The 27,917-nt window shown below is 42.0% G+C and overlaps 1 protein-coding gene across 2 annotated transcripts in view; it reads left to right on the plus strand.

Annotated features, from left to right (window-relative positions):
* The window catches only part of kif26ba (kinesin family member 26Ba), an 84,297-nt gene extending 56,402 nt beyond the window's left edge, over positions 1-27,895 (plus strand). Inside the window, exons 7-28 of one of the 2 annotated variants that reach the window (XM_069174110.1) lie at positions 632-725; positions 4,205-4,350; positions 4,668-4,784; positions 6,100-6,286; positions 7,248-7,485; positions 11,016-11,187; positions 11,995-12,333; positions 12,439-12,618; positions 13,245-13,380; positions 13,561-13,819; positions 13,972-14,076; positions 14,196-14,323; positions 14,615-14,794; positions 14,949-15,265; positions 15,384-16,074; positions 16,165-17,105; positions 17,344-17,576; positions 17,889-18,074; positions 18,175-18,389; positions 21,097-21,362; positions 22,694-22,844; positions 24,048-27,895. In XM_069174110.1, the coding sequence (XP_069030211.1) occupies positions 632-725; positions 4,205-4,350; positions 4,668-4,784; positions 6,100-6,286; positions 7,248-7,485; positions 11,016-11,187; positions 11,995-12,333; positions 12,439-12,618; positions 13,245-13,380; positions 13,561-13,819; positions 13,972-14,076; positions 14,196-14,323; positions 14,615-14,794; positions 14,949-15,265; positions 15,384-16,074; positions 16,165-17,105; positions 17,344-17,576; positions 17,889-18,074; positions 18,175-18,389; positions 21,097-21,362; positions 22,694-22,844; positions 24,048-24,196 (5,430 nt within the window). In that variant the 3' untranslated portion in view covers positions 24,197-27,895. The remainder of the gene's footprint in view (positions 1-631; positions 726-4,204; positions 4,351-4,667; positions 4,785-6,099; positions 6,287-7,247; positions 7,486-11,015; positions 11,188-11,994; positions 12,334-12,438; positions 12,619-13,244; positions 13,381-13,560; positions 13,820-13,971; positions 14,077-14,195; positions 14,324-14,614; positions 14,795-14,948; positions 15,266-15,383; positions 16,075-16,164; positions 17,106-17,343; positions 17,577-17,888; positions 18,075-18,174; positions 18,390-21,096; positions 21,363-22,693; positions 22,845-24,047) is intronic. The other variant, XM_069174111.1, reaches the window with a different exon arrangement.
* The last annotated feature ends 22 nt before the right edge of the window (positions 27,896-27,917 follow it).

Below are 27,917 nucleotides of genomic sequence, written 5' to 3' on the forward strand. Positions count from 1 at the left end.
GAGTTGGTAGGTGAGGGTTTTTTTGGGACTTTGTATAGAGCCAGCCTCGCTGTGTTCTTCTGTATACAGTCTTTATGCTAAATTAAACTAAAAAGCTGCTAGTTCTCGCAGACAGATATTTGGCAATCTGAGACAAGGAATACAGATGCAGCATTACCCAAAATGTCAAACAGTTTCTTTAAAACTGAAATTTAAAAGGAGATAAATGCTGGTTTTTTTTTTTGTTTGTTCAAATTGTCAATTAACTGCTACTAAAGTGCAACGCAGTAAAAATAAGCTAATTTAGATGTATTAGTGAAGGCAACTCTCTCTGAATAGTGTGTGAAGGCTCCTAAGTTGGACTGATGAGATGTTTTTCCATTCTTCCTGTCAACATAGTGTGAATGGAGTGTTTGTCACACTAATGAGAACATTACCCAACATCCACGTTTTTTTTATTTTTTTTTTTTATATATATATATACTACTATTCCACTGCTATGACTGAAATGTAAACACATTTTACAGCACACGAAAAAGCTGAAATTATCTTAAAATAAACAGAAACATAGGTGCAGTTCTAGTGTTGACCATGTGTTTCTATACGGTCAGGTATCTCTGATTTTCTCATCCCTCTCTTTGCTTGTTGCCAGGCGGAGGTGTGTGCGGGAACGGTTGCTGAGGTTATTCAGTCGGTGGTGAATGGAGCAGATGGCTGCGTCTTCTGCTTTGGACACTCCAAGCTGGGTAACACACGCACACACACTCACACACAGGCTAAAAAAACCAAAGCATGTGTGGCTTGTGAGTCATCTTTAGTGTGTGTGTGTGTCTGGCTGCCAGTGTGTCGGTCCTTCACTTGGCCGTCTCTTCACTGGCCTTCATCTATCGGAGAGAGAAAGAAGAGGATTAGTGTCTGCCGAAGCTGAAAGCATTCTCAGTCTGCTATGTCCGTGTTTCTGTCTTCCTTTTTCTCCCTCTAATCCCTCTGATGCTGTTTTTTTTTTTTTAGAAGAGCCGTCTTAAAAAGGGTCAGGACCCCTCACTGCACACTGCAACATGTCTGAACCCTGACAAGCACTGGCACAAACACAGACCCACCACACACACACACACACACACACACACACACACACACACACACACACACACACACACACACACACACACACACACACACGTTCTTCATCTGTAGGTCAACCCCTGTTGTGTTTATCCCTGTACATGCGAGCAGCATTATCCTTCTTGGTTTGTGATCTTCATACATCCAGCTGGAGCTTCTAAGTCCCCTTGAACTGCTGAACAGGGGACAAAGCCAGAGAGTTAAAATGCATCACAACATGACTGTGTGAATAGCTAAGCCATTTGTAAAGTCCAACAGGCAAACTACTGTTGAAAAGTAAACTAATTCATACATTTATTATGAATTAGTTATAATTATCGATAAGGAACCTCTACGATGTGGCTGTTGCTCTTTGAAGATAATTCTGTATTTTCTCTTTTTTCCCCCACCATATTATTTTTGTAAATAAAACAATTTCCATCAGTTACAGTAACTCGTTAGCACCATTGCCGAGAATGGGGCAGCTGGGTCTGTTTTTATTTTGACTCTTTTTGTACAGACTCGGAAGATTAGCAACTACTTTGGAAAACTAATTGGTATCCAAATACATAATAAAGTTTGACAGGCTCTAAAAAGCCAGGAGTTTAGAAAGCAACACTAAATATTAAATAATACCCCAGTTTAAAAAACAGTAAATGATGGGGAGTCCAGGTGCTCGACGGGTTGTGTCGTACACTATAAGCTGCATTCCCACCCTCTCTCTCCGCTTGTTTCTTTTCATTTATTTGTTCGACACTCCATGCACGTACTGTAGAATAACTAGATATGGTCTTACTAGGCTGTATATTCATTACTATGACGTTTGCTCACTGACCACATACATCAAAGAAAGATTTTTTTTAACCTTATAAAGCATGTGGAGTCCTCTGGTTAAGCAAGGGGAGGACATGCTCAATGGGGACTTCCTCTGGTTGAGCTGGCTGACTTCCTGTTGGCTGATTCACTGTTTTACAGCCACTTCTTGAGTGTACTTTTTTTTTAAAATTATTATTGGGCCAGTGTGTGTCATGTAATACTTGATTAAGCACAGCCAAAATGTTGGTAATAACCCGTTACTGCCCAAAAAAAACTACAAGCACACACAACTGCTTCAAGCACGACAAGCACAAGAATAAGACTGGCGGCCAAATACAAAAGTAAGACCCAAATTGTATTAAATATGCAAAGAAGAATACTACAGAGAGAGGAGATAGCTGAATCTGCCCACCACTTCCCCAATAGATGCACGTAAGACAGATCAAACAGACAGATGCACATTTAATCACCACGTCACTCCCAAGACACAAACCCAACATGGTGCATCAGACAGTCTGTCTGGATCAGTGTCTTGCATTTCACCATGTTTACATGTTTTCATTCTGCTGCCAATTACTGACACATGAAAATGCAGACAGTATCAGTATTCACAATGATGACGCATATGGTATGATATGACTATGACTGGAACTAATGTCCCTGACATGCCCTCATATTGCCTGTGCTTGATTGTGTTAATGATACTAGAAGCACTTTTATATGATTGAATGAGCAAACTATCTTTGATGGATTTCTCAATCAATTTCACTGTTATATTAATGCATTGACCTCTTGTTTCTGTATAAATGGCTGCTGCTGTAGCGGCAGAGAAGATCATTCTTTGTGATCTCGCTCACCTAAGGCCATGGATCTTAATGAGGCTGCATTAGAACGACATTACCTTTTTTCCAATTAAAATGGGGAAAGTAACACAACGAGCATTTATCTTCGGCTCTGTGGCCCTTGGCTGTAGACACATACGGGGAGCCAGACGCACACAAGTCTACTCATGTACACGCTCATGCACATTTTTACAATGAGCAAAAAGGATTTCATTGAACAGGAGAAATTAAATAAAAGTCTAAATGATCCCGAAATAAATGGATGAACTTCAGGAATGTAATTGAATCGTCTTGCTTTAAGTCATGTCTGATGGATTTTATTGTCGTTATTAGATTATTGGCCTTCTATGGATCATCTTTTAGTAATGAAGAGTGTCTTTGTAAGTTCATGCCTTCGACCTCCTGATACAGCGCTGCCTTGTTCTATCACACTGTCTCACCTTGTTCACTCCCTCTCTGACAGCATCTGCATCTGCTTCTCGACTTGATGAGACCTATTACCAGAAATATACATCAACTACACAGACACGGACACACTCCCGCCGCTTCATTGCCTGCAGAGTATCGTTACCATGTTGTAGTGCTGTGTTAGTCAGTGGAGCAGTCAGCTAGATGACCATGACTTGACAGGCTACGGTAGTCAGAACAGAAGGAGACATTGCAGAGCCACATATATACTCGGATAATGTGTATTTAACACTCTGTCACACACACACAGGCCTAAAGTGAAAAAAGAGAAAGCAGGATTGTTCAAGTGCTCTAACATTATGACAGAGGGAATGCATCTCATTTGTTAAATGAAAAGAAATCAACTGGTAAATCAGATAAATCAAAGTAAATGGCCTAGCGTTGCTGTAAATAAGCTCTTTTGACGTAGCTGATTGCAACGTTTAATGTGTTTTTTAACATTTATATAACAGCACTTTCAGTTTTTATCTGAAGGAGTCTGGTCATTTTGATTTAAAGGATCTTTAAAGATTTTGTTTTAACACCACAGAAATACTACTACAATGGCACAAGGTTGTGTTTTTAAAACATTTTTGTGACAAATCATGAAATGCATCTTTGTTTTTGACAATAAGTCTAGATGCTCTAGGAAACACTAAAGGAGAACAATGTAAAACTACAGCGTATATGACAACCTCCCCTCCATCCTCCCTCTGAACAACTTTCTCTACTCTGCATCATAGGAGGCAGGCTTTTGATGTCCTCTGTTTTCTGTGTAAGTGTTTGTGTCTGTGATTGTTAGGTGTGACATATGGCTTTGTTTAGGTGTGTGTTTGATCTCTAACATCTGACAGCAGTATGGGAGGGGGATGATCATCGTCTTGTGACTGAAAAGTGCAAATCTAGCGGCTTCATGTTCAGACACACATCCATTCATACTGTTTATTTTCCATGATCTTTTTGATAGATCATCTTTTTTTGTTCACCCTTCCCCTATTCTGTCTCTTTGTCTCATCCAGGTAAAACCTACACAATGATTGGCCGTGATGACTCTCTTCAGACTCTGGGTATAATCCCTTGTGCCATCTCCTGGTTGTTTAAACTCATCAATGAGAGAAAGGAGAAAACAGGAGCACGCTTCTCTGTTCGCGTCTCAGCTGTCGAGGTCAGTGTTTGTGATGAAACCTTAATTTGAAACAGTCCTTGTCGATTTAAACAGGGGAAATTACAGATACAGACATTTGACAAAAGAGGCTACCAACCATGTATTTTCCAAATAGTAGTGTAGCATTAGCAGTCAAGTATCTGACATCAGGTTCCCATCAAAGTTTTAGACTTTTATTAGACTTTGGTCCAGTAAGGTTTTACTAAAGTCTACATTCTCCCTCTAAGATTGGTCTGGTAGATCATGATTCAGATCAATCTGAAAAAATATTTTGACATGAACAACTACTAGACAACTAATGTGTGTGTTATGTGTAGGTTTGGGGAAAAGATGAGAACCTTAAAGACTTACTGTCGGAAGTGGCCACAGGTAGCTTACAGGATGGACAGTCACCTGGAGTCTACCTGTGTGAGGACCCCATCTGTGGCATGCAGGTACACACGCACACACGCACTCACGCACACACACACACACACACACACACACACACACACACACACACACACACACACACACACACACACACACACACACACACACACACACACACACACATTTAAACATTTAAACATACCACCGCTGACAGTGACATTAGTTTATGTAATGTGTCAGCTGTAGATTAAATCCTGTGAGCATGAACAGCCTCAGGTCTTGTATCAATATGCTTTACCTTTGTTCTTTTAGCCTCAGGCAGTTCTTTGTTGTCTTAGCTGTGCACGCCTGCACACACACACACACACACAGACACTTTCCCTTTGGCAGAGCAAATGCAGTACAGTATCATGCACAGGTTCAGTATGCTCTTAGTCTTTTTTATCTAAAAATGCATGAGGCATTTTTTTAAACAGTGGGTTCAGAAATAGCTGGCTGATTAATTCATCTCTTGGTCCTGCTTCTGACTGGTTAAATCAGAATCAAAGAAAAACAACTGAAAAAGACTTGACATGAACAAAACTTAAAAAAAAAAAAAAAAAAATTCAAAAGTTTTTTTTTTTTTAAGGGGCTTCTTAAATTTACTGATTGCTAAACAATCCACTTTGATGAACAAGATTCAAACAACAAAATGCTGCTTACAAGGCATAAATCTAATCATCATTATAATTATTGAGCAGCATTCATTTTCAGGTAATCTGAGTAGTGTGTGCATGTAGGGGAACGCCAAAAACAACTGAGAGACAGAGGTTGAGCCAGCCTCTGTGTGTGTGCAGTTACTCTATATGTTTATCCGATTAGAGGCTCTGATACAAGCACATCTGTGTAATCCTGAACTAATCTGACATAATCTCATCAGTAATGATATCCTGCAGCAGCACCACACACACACACACACGCGCACGCACACGCACACACGCACACACGCCCACACGCACACACACACACACACACACACACACACACACACACACATATGTGTGCACGCACGCACGCACGCACGCACGCACACACACACACACACACACACACTCCCCATTACTCATCTCTGCTTTCCTCTCTATCTCTTTCTCACATACCTGCAGGCAAATTAAAAATGTTTCATTAGAATATGCCAGTCAGTCCCCTACATGCCAAATCCTCACCGTGCACAATATTATCAGAGTTTAAACACTTGTTGGTAGGTAAACTGAGTCATACAACGAAAGATGAAGTGGTGCCTTTCCTCCTGTCTGGCTGTCTGCCCTCTGGCCACTCACTGCTGCCTCCTTATCATGTCTCTGAAAGTGCAATATTCACACCTTTTTTCTTTCCCAGCTCCAGAATCAGTCTGAACTGCGTGCTCCGACCCCTGAAAAAGCAGCCTGGTTCCTGGATGCAGCCATCGCAGCTCGCCACAGTAGCCAACGCCCTAACACCACAGAAGATGAGCATAGGAATTCGCATATGCTGTTTACGTTACACATATACCAGTATCGCATGGAAAAGACAGGCAAAGGAGGGAGTAAGTACTGTTTGTTTAAACGCTGTTATTACCGTTTCTAATTATTATCACTAGCTAGACATCACAACGACAACAACATCAAAGAACTATTACAGTTCCTGTGCTTCTGCTGCAGATACGACACTAGCAACACTTCTCTTCAAATTGCCCGTAGTGGGTCTCACAGTAGACAAAAGGCAGATGCAAACATAGTGTTGTGTTGCTTTGCTGCATGGAGAACAAACCAAGAAGTCAGTGTAAAGAATAATGATGGACATTTCAATCGATATGCTATCTATATGCAGATCTATCTGTATGCTCCCCATTTATCCATGGGTGCTGTGGATAAATAAGGAGCTTAGGCATCAGAATCCTTGACAGAGTTGTACACATACCTATCATTGACTCTATGGTCCCTAGATATAGTCTGTGTTTACATTAATTCACAGTCATGTCACACACTCGCTTCTGTCTATATAAATAACCCTGTTACAGCGCAGAGGTAGCATGTGAGCATCTTTGTCTGTGACTGTGTTTGAGAAAGAGACTGTGAAAGATGTCTGACCAAAATATCACTGATAATAGTCACTTTCAGTGCACTGATGGGTGTGTGAAAGAAAACAGGCAGAAATGTGTGTGCGTCTGTGTGTGTATGAGAGAGAGTGAAAGAGACAACACATACAGGTAACGTGAATCTTAGAGTATGACATAAACAACTAATGTGAGCGCATGTTCTGTGCTACAACATATCTTCAGCTGATCTATGCAAACATACTGCTGCAGACATTGTGTGTTTATTGATAATATTTTGTACAATATGCTATATTAACATATTTAAGTTGTGTTACTTTACACAAATGTAAATAAATCTATCTCCTGACTTTATTCTGTTAATTGAATTGAATTGAATTTAACATCCCCAACAATTACTATCCTCCGTCTTACCTGCTTCATTCTTGACCCATTTCTTCACCTCTGCCAGTGTCAGGAGGTCGCAGTCGCCTCCACCTCCTGGACCTGGGCAGTTGCGATGTTAAAGTTCTTGGAGGAGGAGGAGGAGGGGGAGGAGGAGGAGGAGGAGGAGGAGGAGGAGGAGGAGGGGGAGGAGGAAAAACCAGGGAGAACTCTTCACCCAGCTCGGCCCCTCTGTGCCTTTCTCTCTCTGCCCTCGGCAACGTGATCCTGGCTCTGGTCAACGGGAGCAAACACATCCCATACAAGTAGGTTGGTGTGTGGGAATGCAGAGGCAGAGATTACAGTAGGAAGAATACATTAAAGCAGAAATTAAAGAGGAGAATACGAGAGGCCAAATTAATGACTGGGTGAAAGAAATGTGGAGCGGAGTAAAGGGGAAGATGAGCAGGATGTTTTGGAACTGGAGGGGAAGAGGAAAGGAAAGCAGACGGCAGATTTCTTAAATGTGCTTCAGGTTTGGGGGACTTAATGCTATAAACAACAACAGCTGCTGTTACATATTCATCACATTCATTTTGCTGGTTAACTGACTGGCAATGAGAGCAAAAGAGAGACAGAGAGAGGAGGAGGAGAGAGGAGAGATAATTCAGACAGAGACTGCAGCCAAAGGTTATCAGTTGAAAATAAAAATACATGGATTCATGAACTGCTGTGGTGAGGTTTAGTTTGCTCAGACAGTAAGTGTACATTATGTGAAACTGTAAATGTCCTCCTTTAACCCATCTCTAATTATCTTTACTTCCCTGCGTTCTTCATACTCTTACACTCTCCTCAAGGCTGTTCAGTTCTGTGCTGCTCGCTGGGTTAATTTAATCACCAGCTTTTGAATTTACATTGCAAAACAACCTGCTACTTAGCACTGACGCTGTAAGCAAAGCTCTGCTGAGTCTGCTTTGGCATCAGTGAGTCAGAGTGTTGTTGGACTGCAATGGGATTTGACTGGTTTAAGAACTGATGCTGTATTTCTGCCACTTCTCTATGAGAAAAAACCTCAGAGGAAATCTGAGACTGTTGACAACTGAAATAAAGCATTTGTCACAACAAAGGTCTGCAGGATATTTAAGACAAGTCAATAGACTTTAATTTTAAAAATGGCTGTTTTGAGCAGCAGGTATGAGCTCCATTATCTTATTCCTTGGATTTATAATAGAAAGATGGATCAGTGTCATCATACAATGATTTGAAAGCATTGATGGCTAATTTAGCCATTTTTTGTTTATTTTGGTGTGACTGTAGTGTTATAAAAGTGCTAACCAGCTTGAGATATTATGTAAACTCTACCAAGTCAGAATAAAGGCTGTTTTTTGTGTTCCTCCCGTTCTGCTGACATTGCATGACTGCAGCATTGGGCACAGCTGTGCTTTGAGCTCAGTTCATCTTGGAGATTTTGAGGTACCAAATATACAGCTTTTATTAGTACCTAATTTCATTGCAAACCATTTAATAGTTGTTGAAGGCTTTCATTGAAAACCAAAAATGTCCACCTCATTTTGGTGCTAGAGGAAAAGTGAGGCGAGCATTAGATTTCATAATTTGAGGATCACAAATGTCTGTACAGAATAAAGTGCTGACGGATTCAACAGTGTTAAGATATTTCAATCTGAACCAAAGTGATGGACCAATCAACCGACAGACTGCCTTTGCAATCCCTAGAAAGCAAAGCAACCACAAAGCAGACACTTACACCCTTTCCTGTGATATGACAATGTTGGAATCAATGGCAAAGCCTAAAATATGCTTAAATTCAGTGCGAGTCCTGGAACTAGGGCTGGGCCTAAAAATCGGTTTTATATTGATATTGTAATATTCGACTTTGGAAATCGTAATATCAAGATATGGCCTTCTTGTCAGTAAACAGTAAAGTTATTTTATTTTTTGAACTTACCATTGTTCTAGCTGCTTTATTTGCCTTTACCCATGTTATTATATGCTCATCAACAATGAATATTTATCAAAAATCTCATTGTTTAAACAACAAACCAGTATTTCGCCCTACAGTATTTTTGCAATAATGATAGAGGTATGTGGTCAAAAATATTATGATATTTGATACTGTTTATATTACGCCCTGCCAAGAGCTCATTTTCTTTCATCACAGTTGCTGCGCCTGTCTTGCAACACGTCACTGCTTTCAGGATAGGGTCCCATCCTGCTCTCATAATCCCAGTCCTGTTCCAGTACTGCTGCTAGGTAACCCGTAAACCTAATGTCAATCAGCAGACTTTTGGACTGTGTGTTTGTCGCCTCCCAGTTCAGGAAAAGAGGCAGACTTGTCAACACTGGTTCGTGTTGACAAGGAATTCAGGCCGATCCTAAACAGTCAAACCAGACCTGCAAGAGCCATGTATCATCCACAACATGCTCATGTGGATGTAAAGACTCTTGACATATATACTAAACATTAACCTTTCTCATCAGAGAAAGCTCTGCTGAGCAGCTCCCCGTCCAAAATCGGACCACTTCCCAACGGGTTTGCCATATTTCTCTTCTGGCAATGTCCCCTTGATTCATAAAGCTCCTTGAATGTTTCAATTGATGTCACTCAGAATTGTTTTTTTCCATTTGCCAATATCTAGTCTGACGATTGCAGTCCTTAATATTTGTAATATACATACAAATCTGTGAGTAAATGTGTTCCCCACTGTTGCTTCTTCAGTTTTGCTCCTTAATGTTAGTTTTCTGTAATAATGATGCTTTATGAATTTAGATGCTGCATTCATGAATATGCTTTAATCATATAGAGCATCATTTTACATATAGAGCTGTCCTCCCTGGTACAACTAGTTATAAATCTAGCACAGGCTCAAAGGTAAGATCTCCAACATCCCCAGCACTTGAATTAACATCCAAATGAATACTTCATGAGTCATGAGTTTACATTAGTCTCAGGGAGGGATGGAGATAGATGGAGGGAGAGAGAGGAAGGTTTGTTCAAGCCCGAGGCAGCAAACTGAGAAAGAAGAAAAGAGAGGAAGAGAGCATCGATGAAAAAGAGAAGGTCAAGATAGGAGTGTGTGCATACTTTGCGTTTGTGTGTGCTAATGTGAATGTACACATGTGTGTGCGACTTGCCTGTGGGCTGTGTTTTTAGAAAAAGGGGACAGCAGCATGAGGTATCGGGCCACAGAGGAGCTGTACTCACTGTCAGCCTGCAGCCTGCAGCCTACACACACACACACACACACACACACACACACACGCACACACACACACACACACACACACACACACACGCACACACACACACACGCACACACACACACACACGCACGCACGCACACACGCACATGCACATGCACAACACACACACACAAACACACTAAAGGCTCTGAATGATTGCGGTAGCCCACCCAGGAGAAAGTCTTTTCTTAAACACACAGCCTAGTTTTACTCTCCCATCTGCTGGTATAATTTCTCTGGGAGATAGACCGTCTCCCAATATTATACTTCATGAGATCCTTTTAAGACTTTGTGAGCTTTACTGTGGAAAAGCAACCTCTCATGTGTTTTTGCATCATTATTCAATAAACATAATCAACGAAAAACAAGATTTTTTCTTTCTAATCTCTTAGCTTCATTTATATGACTGTTAGCCTTGAGTTGTGTCCTTATTACTTAGACTATTAGCTTTCTCTCCAACTTGTTATTAATAATCCTTCGTGAAATATTAGTCATATGTGGGCGTCTGTTAGAATATCGACCAGTTTTTTCATATGTTTAACTGCGTTTCCGACGTGTCTTTAGTGCTCACATCTCGCTGTATGTGTGTAACCAGGGATAGCAAGCTGACCATGTTGCTAAGGGAGTCGCTAGGCAACATGAACTGCCGGACCACCATGATTGCTCACATCTCTGCCTCACCCAGAGATTTCTCAGAAACCCTTTCCACCATCCAGATTGCTTCCCGGGTCCTCCGCATGAAAAAGAAGAAAACTAAAGTCACTGTGGTGAGTTTTGATCAAACCTTGATGCTTCATTAAAAATGGGAGGTCATTTCTCTGAATATCATAAAACGAAAACTTTAGGTACATTAATGTTGAGATTAAGACAACTAAAGTCTGGTAATTTACTTTAAACAGATGGACACATAACTCTCTTGTTCGACTGTGACTCAGTGATTATGTCTGACAGTGAAACATACAGTATGCCTCCTTGTCATCACCTTGACATTGCACTCTGTTATTTTTAATTTGACAGTTTTTATAAAAATCTGGTATAAAACTGGAAATTACTTTAGTTTGTATGTTGTTGTGCTTGTGCTGAGTTCATTTTAAAACATCATGTATTTTATCATCTTGTCTCATTTTGCTGCTGACACCATCTCTCACCTTCTCACCACTTCTCGCGCTAACTTATTCCAAAATTGTTCAGCAGAAGAGAAAGAGATTAACTGAGGGCTTCACAACTCTAAAAATAAACCACAGTAGAGAAATCTGAAGTCATGAGACACAGTAAAGTGCCATTATGTGAGAGAAATATGAATAATTACGTTTAATTAAATTACATTAGATTGAAGATCTATTTGAACCTGGTGAGTCACTTGTCTTGGTGTGTGATGGCCCAGGATCTGTATGGTGTCATTTTTTTCCCTCTCATCTTTATCTTTCTCATCTCTCTCCAGTGCGAGCTGTCAATTTAAAGCTAAAATGTCCAAAAAGAAAAAATATCACGCTGTGCAAATCTGAAAAGGGAATCATGTCTCTCTCACCACTCTTTACTGCCTCCACTTTCCCTGTCATCAAATCTTTTTTCAGCAATACACCTCCAGCTCCTCTGGGGGAGAAAGCTCCTGTGAGGAGGGTCGCATGCGTCGTCCGACTCACCTGCGCCCTTTCCATCACCGTGGCGACACTGACTCCGACCTTCCTTTGCTGCGACTGTCCAGTGACCCCGACGAATACTCCAGCAGTGAGCAGTCGTGTGACACAGTGATCTATGTGGGCCCAAATGGGGCTGCAGTGTCAGATAGAGAGCTGACGGACAATGAGGGACCACCTGAATTTGTACCGATTATTCCTGCTTTGCTTCGAGGAAAACCACCAGAGCAGCACCAAACCCAAAGTCAAAGTCAGGCAACTGGAGCACAGAACAAGGTGATCTAAAGATATTTACATTCAGAGTTCAGAGAACAAGCTGCAGAAGAGTATTTATTGTAAAGAAAGATGAGATGACTTACTTCTCAGTGATTTCTGCTCCAGCAGGTGCAGCCTCAGCCAGACGAGCAGCTCAGTGGCCCGTCTCAGCCACTGTCGCAGCCCTCTCAGTCACTACTTGGTCAGCCGTTGGCCCCCGTCCCAGAGGAAGGAGCTGAATGCCTGAAGTGCAACACCTTTGCTGAGCTGCAGGAGAGACTGGACTGCATCGATGGCAGTGAGGAGGTGACGAACGGTTTTCTGTTCTTATTTTTGTTGCTATTATGCAAAGACAAACAGAAAACATACATAAAACATACAGGGAAAGGAAATTGGGTAGCAAATCGTAAAAGGAATGTGAAATTGTTCTGTTCAAGTGATGGGATCTGTAATTGGTGGTATGTTGAAAGTTTGACAGGTTTCTCTATTCAAATGAAAAATGGTTTTGTCTGTATCTGCTTAATATTTTCTGCATATATCTGAGTAACCTGTTGCCTGCTGGCACAGCTTCTATTTGTGGTGGCAATTTTCTGTCCCTTTCAAGAAGCACATGCTCTCAATTGTGTTACAAAATAATGCATCCAAATTAATCGTCCCCAATTACCTTATTATTGTTAAAGTATTTGTACAGGACCCCATTCTTTGCAAATCATTAGTGCAGGTTTTTATGTTGTTAGCAGCTCAAGGGATCTTTTTTATTCTCATCCAACATCAATGCAGTTCTCTTGAATGACATCGTGTTCCCATTTTGAAATAAAGGCAATATAAGCAGAGAACCTTTCCTTTGACAACAATTAAGGCCAACCTACTCAGCTATTCATATTTGAAGGACATCACAGTGCTCTTACTCATCCATCACTCTCATTTAACAGGTGGCAAAGTTTCCCTTTGAAGAGGTTCCAGCAAGCAAGCAAGGTGCCAAACAAGAACCATGTCCATCTTCATCTGCTCCAGCCGCTGTTTCTGCTCCTGGCTCTGCATCTGTGTTGGATACAGAAGCCAAAACAGGTACTGTAAAGGCTTTGATTTATTTATTGCGTATGCTTTTTGTTGTTGTTAATATTGCACCCCGCCCGGTGTCTTTTACTTGGGGACCCAAATAATTTGTGCCCAAAAGATGTCTATAGTTTTGTCATGGGATATCTTTTTACTGTTTTTGCAACTCACCTTTGGGTCCAACATCTCCAGGCTCTGCATGTGGTGTAGGAGGTGCAGTGCAGTTCCCCCTCTCCTCAGCAGCAGCCGCCTGCAGGAGAAGGACCAATGACCAGCAGCTGCAGGACATCAAGGAGGTGGTGGAGGAGGCAGAGTTGGCCCAGACCATGATCCACAACCTGGCTCAGAGTTCTGGATGCCCCATAGTTACCAGTACCAGGAGCGTTACAGGAAGCAGCAGCATCACCTCTAACCCCCTGCACAGGGCCAAGAGCTCTCACCTACATGACAGGTGAGCACAGGTGGTACTCTATGCAGAAAAAGAAAAAGAAAGAACTGAGTTGTATTTAGGCTCAAGACTTTTTCATTCAGATGTTGCGATAAGTCATTGACAAATATTTTACTTTAATTGATAAGATGTCTACTTTATTGTCTCTCTGCCAGCCATGAAAGTCTGAATGCGGTGGGCAGTAACTCTGATGGGAAGGCACGCCCTCTAGGATCACCGCGCCTCGGCGTTGCCAGCCTGACCAAAACCTCAGAGTACAGGTGAATCACACAAACATATTGTACATACAGTTGGCAAAAATGAACAACCTTGATGTGTAAGAAGATAGGAGCACCAAAACTTAATTTTCATCACGACCCATCTTTGTACTCCTTTTCAGGCCTCCGTCCTCCCCCTCCCAGCGGTGTAAAGTCTACACCCAGAAGGGCGTGATGCCGGCAACACCCCCGCTGTCCTCACACACTCTGGCTCAGGACGGCCAGGCTACAGAAGCTATGACTTCAGACAGTATGTATCTTTCTACGTCTTAATGCTTTAGAACTGTGCTGAAATATATGACTGATATTTATGATATATGAATGGTATGATATTTAACTTTTAATTATTTTATTTGTCCATATTCGTCCATACTGTCACCTGGGCGTAACACAGTTTATCTGCTTAATAACCAGTGGTTTGAAATTGGCCTCTTAGTGTGAGGCCAATTTCCCAAATTATCAGCCCGCCAGTGGGTGCATGTATTAGGCACTTGGAAACAAAATTAATTTAAATGCCAAATGTGTGTTTCTGATTCTGCAGACAGTCTGGCTGCAGACAGCGGCCGTTCCTCCACAGAGTCCCTGCTGTCCAGGACTTCTCCTGCGGGCATGAGCCCACAAGTCCGAGAGCCAACTCCATCTCTGTCTGCCAGCCTGGGCTCAGCGGAGACACTCTGTGACGATGACGTACCCCCAATACCTTTGGACACGCACAAGGATGGTGAGCAGCAGCAAGACACGTCTGTTTTAACACAAGGAAACCTGGAGTGAGATTTAAATAAGTCATGAAATACACCTGAGCCCTTACAACGAGAGTGACCAAGAAATGAAAAAAAAAAAAAAAAAAAAAAAAATGTTTTCTCTTCTTTTTGCAGCCTTTGGGCAAACAGTATCTGGAGGAACAGTTGGACCTCTCTTGCTCGGGGAGGATGAACTGGTCTATACTGTGGCTTCTGGATATGAGGAGGACCTTGTTGTTACAGCTCTCATTGAGACTCAGGGATTGGCCTGTCGTCCAACGAGCATCATCAGCTTCAGCAGGGACTGCGGCTGTGTGACTGCCCTCGATTCAGGCTCTCAACCCATCTGCATCATCAGCGGTACTGCTTCAGATGGAGCTGCGGACGGTTATCACATGGCTGCAGGTCCTGCAACAACCTCAGGGGTTACAGAGGTTGTTGCAATGGCAGAGGTTTGTGTGACTATCTTGCTTTGCATTTAAAGCAACTTATTTGGTATGTTGGTGATCTAAAATGATTTTCTTTTGGATTTTGAGATGTTATGCCTGATTGTGGTTATCCCTGTTGCAGGTGGCAATGGCCAAGCTGCGGATAGAAGGTGAAGCCTTAGCCACTGGGATGTCTAGCTCACCCATCTCCTCCTGGATGAGTGATCTGAGCATGGGCAGTGAAGCTGATCAGTCTCTCCACAGCTTCAGCCAGTCCCAGAGCCAGCAAGGAGAGGCACTGGCCGATCCGGACCCCAACCAGAGCTTTGGAGTCGAGGAGCTCGGTGGTTATGAATGTGGTAGCAACCCAAGAAGAGGGAGTCTGGAAGGAGAGCTAGTGCTGTCAGAGAACCTGACTGATAAGGGTACTCCAACCAAGGACAGGCTGAGGAAACTGCCTCCCTCAATGGCAAAAACTAACATCCAAATTCTGGCAGGACCAGGGAACATCTCTCCGTTCAAGAGCGCCATCAGTGTTCACCCGTGTGTGGTTGTCAAACCCATGGCCATACAAGAACCCACCATCCTCTCCTCACCTACAAAGACCAGATTAGTGAAAGACTCAGTCAAATCCAATGCCACACTTTTAGCTTCTATTTCCAGTGAGATGAGCTTTGAAGACCCCTGGTTGAAACGTGGCACAGAGGAGGGAAGGTCCAGGGATCTTGTGTGTGAAGTGAAGCCAGAGAAGAGGGAGGCAGAGAATTTAAAGTGTCACTCAGCACAGAAGGCTGGAGGTGGGAATGGGGACCACCGGAGCCTCTGCAGAGATGGTAATAAACAGTAAAAAGGTTCCTTCAAAGTAAAAGATTTCTAGTCTGTCCTCTTTCTTATTTTGTTTTCTGTTATGTCTCATTCACCAGGTGGAGATCACGGCAGTTCTAGTTCAGGCGGGGAGGTGGTGTCATCTCCAGACTCTTTTAAGAGAGTGGTGGACGGTTGTGAGATGGTTGCTATTGTGTCCCAAGGTGAATGCCTGACTAGTATCTACAGCCCAGATATCCACCGCACAGCAAGTCTTCCGCGCGGATGGCATCGTATCAACCGCCACGACGGCTTAGACAATGGAACCGAGTACTGCAAACTTGGCGTCACGACTTCGACTCCCTGCAGTCCTCGTGCCACACTCGACCGCTGGGGATCGACTGGAAAACAGGGCTTTTTCTCCCACAAGAAGGGGGGAATCCCACCTCTGCCACCGGTACGAAAGTCCAGCCTTGACCAGCGGAACAGGGCCGCCAGCCCTCTCCACCAACCCAGCCATGGAGTCTCATCGATGGGCAGCTCAGCAGATGATGCAGGGACATCTGGATGTGGCCCTGCAGGAGTCGGCAGACAGCGAGGCTCCAGCATAGACAGCAGTCGACTTTTCAGCGCCAAGTTGGAACAGCTCGCCAACAGAACCAACTCTCTAGGCCGGGTCCACAGCTCGCACAGTGGTTCCCACCACTATGACTGCTTCTCCCTGGAGAGAGGCGAGAGCCTGAGAGGGGGAGGGGGAGTGAGGGGTGACAGTACCATGCCTCGTACGGGGCGCAGCCTCACCCGTGCTGGATCAGTATCTTCTCCTACTGGAAACAGCAGCAACGTGAATTTTAATGGCAGTTCCAGTCCGAGCAGTGCTCCTCAGTCACCAGCCAAGACCAGCAGCCAGTCAAAGATCTCAGCGGTCAGCAAGCTGCTGATGACCAGCAGTCCCAAGGCCAGGAGTCTGTCTACCTCCAGCACCAAGACTCTAAGCTTCTCTACCAAGTCTCTAAGCCAAACAACCAGCCGCAGCTCCAGCCTTCCTCCTAACGGAAAGGTAGGAAAGGATGTGTCTTCACACTTTCACCCACTTTAAACTGTAAACTACATGACTAAACAAAACTAGGTGAACCATGTCATCAGTTTTAACATCGTGTTTGAGACTTTTCACTTTGTGTACTTTCCGTTTCACACAAGTGACACAGAACACATCAATAATCCAATGCAAGTAATTAAAGTCACCTTGGCTTCTATTTCTCCTGTCACCCACCTAAACACTTTATTTGTGTCCTCAGCCCCAGAGTCCAGTTCAGGGCCCATTGCAGCAGCAGGGACCTTCCCCTGGATCCTGGTCTACCCAGTCTCTGAGCCGCAGTCGAGGGGGAAGCCTGGCTGCCAAGCTGCCTCTCCGGGCTGTCAACGGTCGAATCTCAGAGCTCCTCCAGGGAAGTGCCAGCTCCCGTTCCAGGAGTCATGCCCCAGGAGGAGGCACAGATTCAGCAGAGGAAAGAGGAGTTGGAGGGTCAAGGTTAGTTTGTTTTACTTCACTTTATTCATTTAAACCATTTAGTAGGTAATCATAAACAAAGGAATTTACACCAAGTACAAGATTCATGGATCACTTAATAAAAGTTTATGATTAAATGGATGTATTATTTAACAATAACATCAGTAATAGAGCTGACATAATAGTTTCAGAAGATTTGGGGCTCCTGGTGATTTAAAGTGCATGCTGCAAAGTCTGCAAGGAAACATGTCATAAAAACACATTCAGAAGATTGTCTGATTTAATGTTCTTTAATATGATACTTTTGGACTCTTCCTATCTTCTTGTTCTCAGTGGTGGGGCAGCTGGAGCAGGAGGTGGAGCAGGAGGTGGTGCAGGAGGTGGTGCAGGAGGTGGTGCAGGAGAAAGCGTGGGAGAGGAGAGGGCAGCAGTAGTACAAACATTACCCTCTCCCTACAGCAAGATCACAGCTCCCAGAAAACCACACCGCTGCAGCAGCGGCCACGCCAGTGACAACAGGTATGAGCTCATGTGCAGAGAAATGTGAAACTTTTAAAAACAAACCTTTTTTTTTTGAGGATTTCATCTTTAATTATGATCACGTTTTGCCTCTTAACAGCAGTGTACTGAGTGGTGAGCTGCCCCCGGCCATGGGGAAGACGGCCTTATTTTACCACAGTGGAGGCAGCAGTGGCTATGAGAGCATGCTGAGAGACAGCAGTGAGAACACAGGAAGTACCTCCTCCGCTCAGGACTCCCTCAGTGAGCACAGCTCGGCCACCACCTCTTCCCGCAGGAGCTCCAAGAGCAGCAAGAAGAGCAGGAGCAACACAGGTCACAGTTAAACATATTTTCTAAATCCTCCTTTAATGACATTCTCACTTTAACAGAAATAACAATTTAGGGAGACTGCTTACTATTGTTTATAGAGGGATCAATGTATGTAATTTCCCCTAATCAGAGGAGCTATAACTCTCCTAAATTTAGATAAGGTGTGACTATGATCTAAAGCTTGTGAAACGCATCAAACTACATATACCCTGTGGTAACACAAACAAAAACTCAACTAAATCCTGAGAGAGCTGCACTCATGGCTTTTATTTATTTTCATGCGTATGTATTTAGCTTTTAAAGGTGAAAATGTGATCAGAAGAATGCTAAAGCTTTAAAAAAAATAAATAAAGTAAGGTAGAAGTGATGGAAAGAAAAACAGAGCCCCTCTGAGGAGAATCCATTGGTGAAAAAGCCCATTAACAAAGCAGTGAGCGGGTGAGGGAAAAGTGAAGAAAGCTGTGGTTGCAGGAGGTGGCAGGTAGAGAAGGTGACCCTGACCACCCATCTGTGAAATGGTAAAAGGGAATGTGCTGGTGTAGGCTGTAATGAATATATATTCACCAGAACATAACACAGAGAGCTTGCTAATGTGCCTGCCAAATTACTCTGTATTGGTTAAGCATGAGGATGGATATGTGCATAAAATCAGATTGGAGAGGCGTGTGTCCTGATTATTGTTTTAAATTGGATCAGCCTTATCATCTATACGTGTATGATGCACCTCCTGCCGCGCAGCATAAAATCCCGATTTAGTCTCATTTTGCAACTGATCCTGTGGATCAAAGAACCAATTCACTGTCAAGCTGCCACCACACGACACAAAGACATAAAGGATTAGTCTGCATTTGTTGCATATGGAGGTGAAGCCGGTAACCGAGGAATGATTCAGGAAGACGGACAACACTGTACACAGTGAGAGGAAGACAGAGCGTGTGTACCAAACATTTGTCCATCCGAAATGTTAATCACGTCTCCAGCTGAGTCTTTGTGCTCGATTTCCATTAGGTTGGATATTCTGTAATGCATTCATCCAACTCTCTCCCCTTGCACCTTCTCCTCCCTGCAGACTCTCAATCTTTTTCCGTCCTGTTATATGCTGCTTCCTAATGAAATACAAATGTCTCTCCTTGACCTTTCTGTGCTGCACTGAGACCAAAAGACAGCTGCAACCTCATTAAAATCACCACTTTCTCTCTTTCTCCTCTTATACACCTTATCTCTCAGTTCCTGCTGAATCTGATAACTCTCACTCCTGTCGACATGGCTGACAATTTCTATGCACAGGATATGTGAACATATCAGTGCGTGTTCATTGTGGTGTGTAGTGGGCATTAGATTAGAGAATGACCTGCTGCTCTTATCTATGAGCTACAACTTTTTTACCTCACTTCACACTCCATTATCTGTTTCTCATTCTCTGCATTTCCCAACACACAATACTTTTCTTCTGGTGTTTCCTTTGTGTTCTCTCCATTGATTCTTCCACATCTCTCTCCTCTCCCACCCATTATCTCTTTCCTCAGTTCATAATTATAGGTCTTTAGAATTTAATGTTACACAGACATTTTTCCACTGTAGAATACCCAATCTGATGCAAAGGTATGTAAAAGATATACCTTTTGAGTGTAAGGACTCTGAAGTATCTACCGTATGGCTGTAGTTGGGTGTGGGCCAACCAATAGGTGTTTGTTCACAGAATAAGTGAGCATTTTGGGAAATGCATGTATTTTCTTGGTTCAAGAAAGTTAGATGAGGAGATCAAAAGCAGTCTCATATTTGTCCATTCAATAAAATGCTCCAGCCCGTAGCGTAGGAGCTTGCCCACTTTGTCCACCGGTAACTACAGCTAAAGCTCAGATGGTTTTGTTTTACAGGCAGTTGTGCCAGACTATTTCCTTGCAGCTAAGTGCAGTGGCTTGTGGTCATTGTGAGATTCCGGGACAACTGGTGTTCTGTCCGTTCAGCTGTGACCCAAGTAGCTCAAAGCATTGCAAACAAGCAGGAAACAAAAAAATAGGCTAACTATGAAAACATATTTGACTTACTTGCACTTAAAATGTGCACTGCATTCAGAAAAATATTTAGAAAATAAATTATAATGGCTGCAATCAGGATGTTTCAAAGAAATTTACATTTTAACTATTTTTCCACAACCTCTGCCAGTTGGTCGACTTCAGTAACTTCATGCGTCACCGTGGCAAAAACAAGCATGCCCTTAAAACATTTCTGTTGTAGTCTGTGCTGTTTGCAGCATTTCAGGATGTGTTTTATCAATTAGTAGAATTTGTTCTAAATGTTGCACATGTTGTCAGTTTGGTGAAGATCACTGTTCGTTTTCTGGTGTTTTGTCTATTTGCCTATGTGTATATATAGCCAGACCCATCCCAACTGCGTGGTGCTAAAATGGCTATTTAGTCATTTGAAGTGTTTTCTCAAGTAAAAACGTACCACCGGTGCACAACTCATGACAATTACTTGCAAAAGTTGTTAGTGAAAGAATGAAGAAATACATTTCTGTGTAATCATGTGTCATTGAGTTGTGGGGCTAATTCATGCGAATCAATAAACAAATAACAATTTCAGTGGCACTCACAGTGGAGAGGTACTGTATATACACCATCAAAATGTATTTCTATCACTGGAGACACTAGATAATAAACTTTGGTCTCACACTCTTTTGTTCTCTTCATCTTATTTGATCTATCAGGTCTCCAGCGTCGTCGTCTAATCCCAGCACTGACCTTGGACTCTTCCTCTTCGTCACCTTCTCACCGCTCCTCCAAACAGGCCATCACTTCCTCTTCGTCCTCCTCCTCCAGCCCAGGGGCATGCTGGGTAGATGGCCCCCTGGGGCCCCCTGCACCCGCAAAACTCCAGGGCACGACTGCGACAACAGAAACCTTTGAGATCAAGGTGTACGAGATAGATGATGTGGAGCGACTGCAGAAGAGGAGGGACAAAGGAGGCAGCAAGGTGAGAGGGAGGAAGGAAGCAGTTGCGGCATGGGTGAGAGGAGGGAGGGGGGAACACACCTGAACCACACAGCTGCTGTAGGTCTGGTAGTAGAGTGGGTCACCTATAAATTGGTTGGAGTTCTGATCCTTATCTCATCCTGTCCACATGTTGGAGTGTCCTTGATCAAAAACCCCAATTACTCTCCATGTGTATGAGCCTGGATAATAAGCAGCCTTCACTGAATGAAAGTGACATCAGAAAAGAAAGAAACTTTATGGACAGTAAGCGCCATCACACGATGATGATTATGTTATTGGCCTAGTCTGGAAAAACTGATTTCTGTGAGGACTTAATGACAAAATTAAAGAAGCAGTGCATCTTTCTATTGAAGGTACATGTGTACAAGCAGAATTTGTAACGTCAGATTGACATTTTATTGGCCTGTATCTAGTTTCAACTGAGCTAGAATTTCAATTATCAGGTCAAACTCATTCAAAGAGCACTAGAGTTAGGGAAAAGGGTAGATTAGGCGAGGAAACGGTTGTAACAGAGGAAGGAAGAAAAAATACAGCGTGGAGGTTGAGGGAGAAGGATGAATGGATGCGGGGAGAGCAAAAGAGCAGGAGGCCCATTGCACTTGATGCCAAAGAATTGATTTGATGAGTAATAGTTGTTGGACACAATAAAAGGCAATAAATCTTCTGTTGGACACTGCTGCTAATGGAGAACCGGAGGAGGAGGCTATAGTAGAATGAGATACTGGAAGGTAAAGGAACTGAACTCGAGAGAAGAAACCAACAAGCTTTAAAATTACGACAGTAAGGATTTTCACAAAATGGATAAATCAGCATTAGCACTACACTCTGCACTAACAGTGACTTAATTTTTTTTTTTTTTTAAATCTACATTATATTTTCCTATGTCTTACTGTTAAACCATAATTTTACAGATTATTCTAAATTCCTAAGACTTTGCAGAAAATGTAAAACTAAAGTAATTGTTGCAAATGAATGCATGGAGCATTGGGTTTTCACTGTTAAACCTTCATGTATTCAGGGGAGGGAGCATTGTGAGCTTTGGGGCAGAGGGAGGGAGAGAAAAGCTTGAAATATAGATTTTCCCTGCAGCGGTCTTAAGAAAGCCACTTAACCCCCGACTGCTCCAGCGAAGCTGCTCAGTGTCCGAAAGTACTCAACACTGGGAGTCGATGAGGGGTGAATGTATGGAGCTGTGTGAATGTTAAGCAGGCTGCTGCTGAGAGAGAGATACATGTTTGAAAAACATGCTCCTCTGGAAAAATAAAGGTGAATAAAATCCATATCTGTGTGCCTGCCCTCTCTTTGTGTCAGGAGGTGGTGTATGTCAGTGCCAAGCTTCGTCTATTGGAGCATCGCCAGCAGCGAATCAGTGAAATCAGAGCCAAGTACCAGTGTCTGAAGAGAGAGCTGGAACAAACCAAACAGTACTTAATGCTGGAGCCACACAAATGGACCACTGAGTGTAAGTGTAGCACACGGACACATCAGCGAGTGTGTGTGTGTGTGTGTGTGTGTGTGTGTGTGTGTGAGAGCGAGAGAGAGCGAGAGAGAGAGAGAGAGAGAGAGAGAGAGAGAGAGAGAGAGACAAGAGTTTCTCAACTTATTAGAAAAAGATTTAATTGGATGGATGATTGATTGGAAAGAATATTACTATTCATATAAGTTACATACTATATTAGTCTATGTTTTGTAAGCCTCTCATTGACATTTAAGAGCTCTCGACATACTGTAGTCTGAGTCTAATAGTAGTAACATGGTTGTTTAACTGCTTTGTTGGTTGTTTTTTAAAAGCTGGCATTATTCAGTATTTTTGTTATTTTCAGCAAATAACAGATGTAAATCTTTAAAAAAAAAAAATCATGAATATATAATTGTTAAAAACTGTTTTCAGATGCAGATTGACACACTTTGTGTCAGTAAGATGTATCAAACAAACATAAATCAATCTCTCCTCCTCGCTCGCTCGCTGTGTAGACGTATGTGTTGCAGCGTAACGTAATTGTTGCACTCCCCTCGCACCAAACACCCCTTACATGACACCAATGACAGAGAGTAAGGTGTTTGGACAAACACATTTCCATTTCCCAGCATGGCTTCTTTCTTTGTAATTTGTAAGTAAGCACGCAAATTAAATATATCTAAGTGACAGGCAGAAATAATTTATATTTTTAAAAAAGCGTACAGTTTTGGAACATTTGAAAGAAGGCAAATCAAGATACTCTACATAAAATAGGCTGACTCAAAACCACAAGAGTAGAAGGTGGGAAGGTCGTATATATACTGTAACTATCATAGTCAGTAGGGGTTCTGTCATGTTAAATATACAGTTTGAACAATAAAACAGACAGTGAGCAAAAGGAACTGTCCTGAAATTATTGATGGGATCCTGACAGCTCAAGACCTCCAGGACCATTGTACATGTGTGCTCTTGGGAATTCTGGGGCGAGAGTTAGTTTTTGGGCATCAATGTTGGTCACATCAAGCTTAGACCTAAGTTGTTATTTTGATCAATCATTGCTGCTTGTGTTTTTTTCATGGGGTATTTAGACAATAACAAAATGCAGAATATCACCAGATTTGTCTTTTAAACGGATGCTTAGACACAAAGGACATCCAGCAGTGTTTGAGCATGATATGACATATGGTCTTTTCTATCTTTATCCAGTTGAGCTCCAGCAGCCCTACGAAGTGGACTCCCTGGAGTATTTGGAAGCCCTGGAAACAGTGACAGACAAACTAGAGACCAGAGTCAACTTCTGCAAAGCCCATCTTATGATGATTACGTGCTTTGATGTGTCCTCAAGACATCGGTAGACTGATGGACGGATGGCTGGAGGACGGAGAGGTAGACACCCAGCAGGACTCAATCAGATGTCGATGTTTAGACTCTTTGCCTCCTGATGAATCAAACACATTTAGAAAATGTCCTTCACAAATAAATCTCAATGGACAACTGGTTTGTTGGAAGTAGGGACACTGGGACGGACTGACCACTTGGTCCTGCATGTCATCCTCAAGTCTTCTCAGATGTAAGTAGGCAGAAGGACAGATGGCTGGAAAAATGGAATGGAGATAGACAGCGATACCGAACAAGCCAAAAGGCAGATGAGCCAGTAGATAGTAGTTTGTGTTGGGGCTTGGAAACAACCTCAGAAAAAAACATTAAACGGCATCTAATGAACAGCCTACTTTGAATTAGATAAATATGGCCACCCAAAGAGGGAGACAGATGGTTGTGAGTCTTGAAACGTCGAACCAAGTGACCACATCTTTGCAGAGAACAAAGTAATTGGACTGCAGAGACACCTGTCAAGCCGAGTCGAACATTTAAGAATGTACGGAGAGCAAAGGAGGTGAGAGACAAACAAAAATTGCCATTTTTAAACAGAGAAGGACAAAGAGGTGCAAGAGAAGAGACAAACACTTTCTCATCTCCCATCATTTTGGAAGAGCACTTTTTTAGAGTTTACATGGAGAGCTTGTGGCTGTGCAGTGCTGACTGCAGAATGGCCTGGTTCAGTTGTGCAGTAAATAAAAAGAGACGGACAAAGAGAAAGACCGGGGGACAAAGGAAATGATTTAGATAAGTGCCTTGTGAACATTTCAACAATACTAATTCTCTCTCTCTGAATTTGTGTACATGCAGTAAATATGGTGCTAGCCTAGAAAAAACCCCACAAAAAACAGTGTCCTTGGAAAATCTTTTAATTTACAGTAATTTCTAAATGTAAATCTTTTACTGTGGATCAGTGTTTCACTCTATGATAAATTAATAATGTATGTTTCAATGTGTGGTCTTTGGTACTTTAATGAGAGAGAGAAAAATTTAAAGTGAAACTACAAATAGTTAAAGAGACCTACAGAGCGTAAAGACTAACACCAAGTCCTCTTTGAAACAACAAAATGGTTGCAAGGACCAAAAAAATCCAAACTGAAAATCATTCAGGATTTTTCCAGGACACAGAGTTATGGGTGTTTACATACAGAAAAAAAAGAGACACTAGACCTAGTTTCTTGTGTTGTTGTTTTGACCTTGACTTTACTCACAAACAGAGCACATCTGAATTTTGACCCTTTGGGGCATTCATATTACGTATTTACCCGAAACACGTGATGGCTTTTTCATGTTCACAAAGCAATGACACATCTGAGTCACATAGAGGGTGGAAATGAAAATGTCTCTCTGATCCAGTGTTCAGTAAATCCATCGACTGACTGACAGGCGGACTGTCTGTTATTTGTATCCGTGTTGTTCTGCTCTATTCTAAAAGAAACTGAATGATTTGTTAATGTGTGTGTTTTCTAATAAGGTATCCTTTTTTATTTGAGTGCAATGGGACCATGTAGAGACTATGCATAGTAGTAGGCTAATGGAAATAAAGATTTAGAAATAAAGAGCTATTTAAAAATAAATTGGGAGGAGCACACAGGTGCAGGATAAGCACATCGATACACAGTGTTTAAATTTAATTTTAAGGCCTAATTATTATTGAAATGAAGTAGTGCATTCAGGGCGGAAATTATTTTGGACTACAATTATGGTCTGTTTAAATAGTTCCAGTATTGTGTCCCAGCATTGTAAAGTAAAAAAATAAAAATATATATCTAAAGGAATTAAAGACAAAAAAAGGTGATGCCCAGATTAGAAGGCATAGGTCTCTGCCAGGTTTCATTTTTTGGATGGATAGCAACATTTAAGATTTGTTAATATTGTTATCTATGGTGCTTGAGATGTTTATGATCTAAATGTTTGTACAAATATAAATATATGAAAGAGCCTGTTTCCCTCTGAAATACAGAACAATACCCTTCAAATGCTTCTTCTACATCATTCATCACATCTGTTGTTCTCACGATCACCACCTGCTCCTCTGAATGGCTTTGCCCAGCGAGCAGAGAGCATTGTGGGAGATCATGTTAATCCTCCCTGAGGTAAAAGGAGGAACAGACTTCAGAGAAGTGGAGATACTGTAATGATATTATTGCCATTTGTCAAAAACGTTGTAGTGGTACATGTATCTCTGCTACTGGCACAAACTCCGTTTTACTGACACAAACAGAAATATGCCATTAACTCTGAGAGGTTTTAAACATTGCATGGCTGTGTAAAGAAGTAACAGTTATTCATTTCATGTGGAGTACACTGGCAGGGTCAGCCATGACATAATCTAGCTGGAAATTACTGCAGAGACCACAACGCTTTTGACAAACTGCAGGACCCGTGATGTGTTTTCACCAGAGGCAGGCAAAGTAGCCCCCGCCACATCTCTGATCATTTCCTCATTTTATCTCCCAGGTCACCGCGCAAGTCATGAATGAAAGTGTATTTATTTGAGGTGAAGAGAGCAAAGTCGCTAATTAATGTTCTTATTTATGATTTATGATCTTAAAAGGTTACTATGCATTTAAGAAGAAGAAAAATGACTGTACATACTTTGCTGAGCCCATGTCATATATAGATATATATCCTGTGCACATATCATATATGCGCTCATTTTTATTTTAAATGTATTATTTGTTGATCTCATTTGCTCCTGTTCTTCCTCTTGGGGATTTTATGGGTTTGGGTTTCCTGAAACATTCACAGCCTGCTCAGTTACGTGCCTCCAGAACAGCAGGAATATCAGTCGATTCATTTTAAAATGATGGTTACTTTTTTTTACATTTGAGGAGGAAAAACATTTAGTGTGAAGACAGCTGTGTTGTTTTAGGTGACATTCCTGTATCTTCTACAGTATTAACTACAGCCTTAGGTAATTAGCAGTGGATGTTTTGGGAAGCCCAACCTCTGAATGAGATAATGGCCTGTATTTGTTTCCAAATTTAAGATGCTATGTGGGAGGTTTCTTCCTTGATGTGTCACTGCCAAATCAGCCGTGGTAGCGCTTTATGATTCAAGCAATAAATGAAAATCTTGTGAGGGTTTAGTGTCTCCATATTATTTAAAGTTAACATAATAGTCCATGTGAACTATGTGGAGTGCTTTAAATGAAGACATTCCCCAAATACCATCTGTAACATGTAGAAAAAAAAACTCATGGTGTGAGGAACAAATTGACATGTCTGCTGTTACATGTTTTGCAGGAACATTCAAGAATTATAATGTGTTATCTGGAAATCTGACACATAGCATCTTTAGGTTCTTAAGGAGTATTGTGTGTGTTCAATTCTGGGTCAGACCACATTTACCAAAAACAGAAGTTATCATTACTATAAAGACACAACAGTGGGTCAGCTGCTGGAAGGAATTCCAGATAATTGATTTAAAAAAAGGTTTTTATGTGTCTATGCTAAGAAAAAGTGCGTTTTGAGGCATACCGTTGGTAATTCTGCACACTTCATCGGTGCACGAGAGACTATGTCAAGCAAGAGTCTCACTGTGTTGTTTCCATGATTCAAGAGTCCACTATACTCCCACTATGCCTACTGTTTTTGTTAAATGTGGTCGAACGCCTTGTGTTGATGGCAGAGTAAAATGGAGGGATGTAAATAAAGGAATGTATTGAAAGCGTTTCACATCTGCTTCTTCATTTTC

This window comes from Embiotoca jacksoni, unplaced genomic scaffold, assembly GCF_022577435.1.
Source record: "Embiotoca jacksoni isolate LCO1_2020_lvr unplaced genomic scaffold, fEmbJac1.0.p SCAF_6, whole genome shotgun sequence".
NCBI lineage: Eukaryota > Metazoa > Chordata > Actinopteri > Embiotocidae > Embiotoca > Embiotoca jacksoni.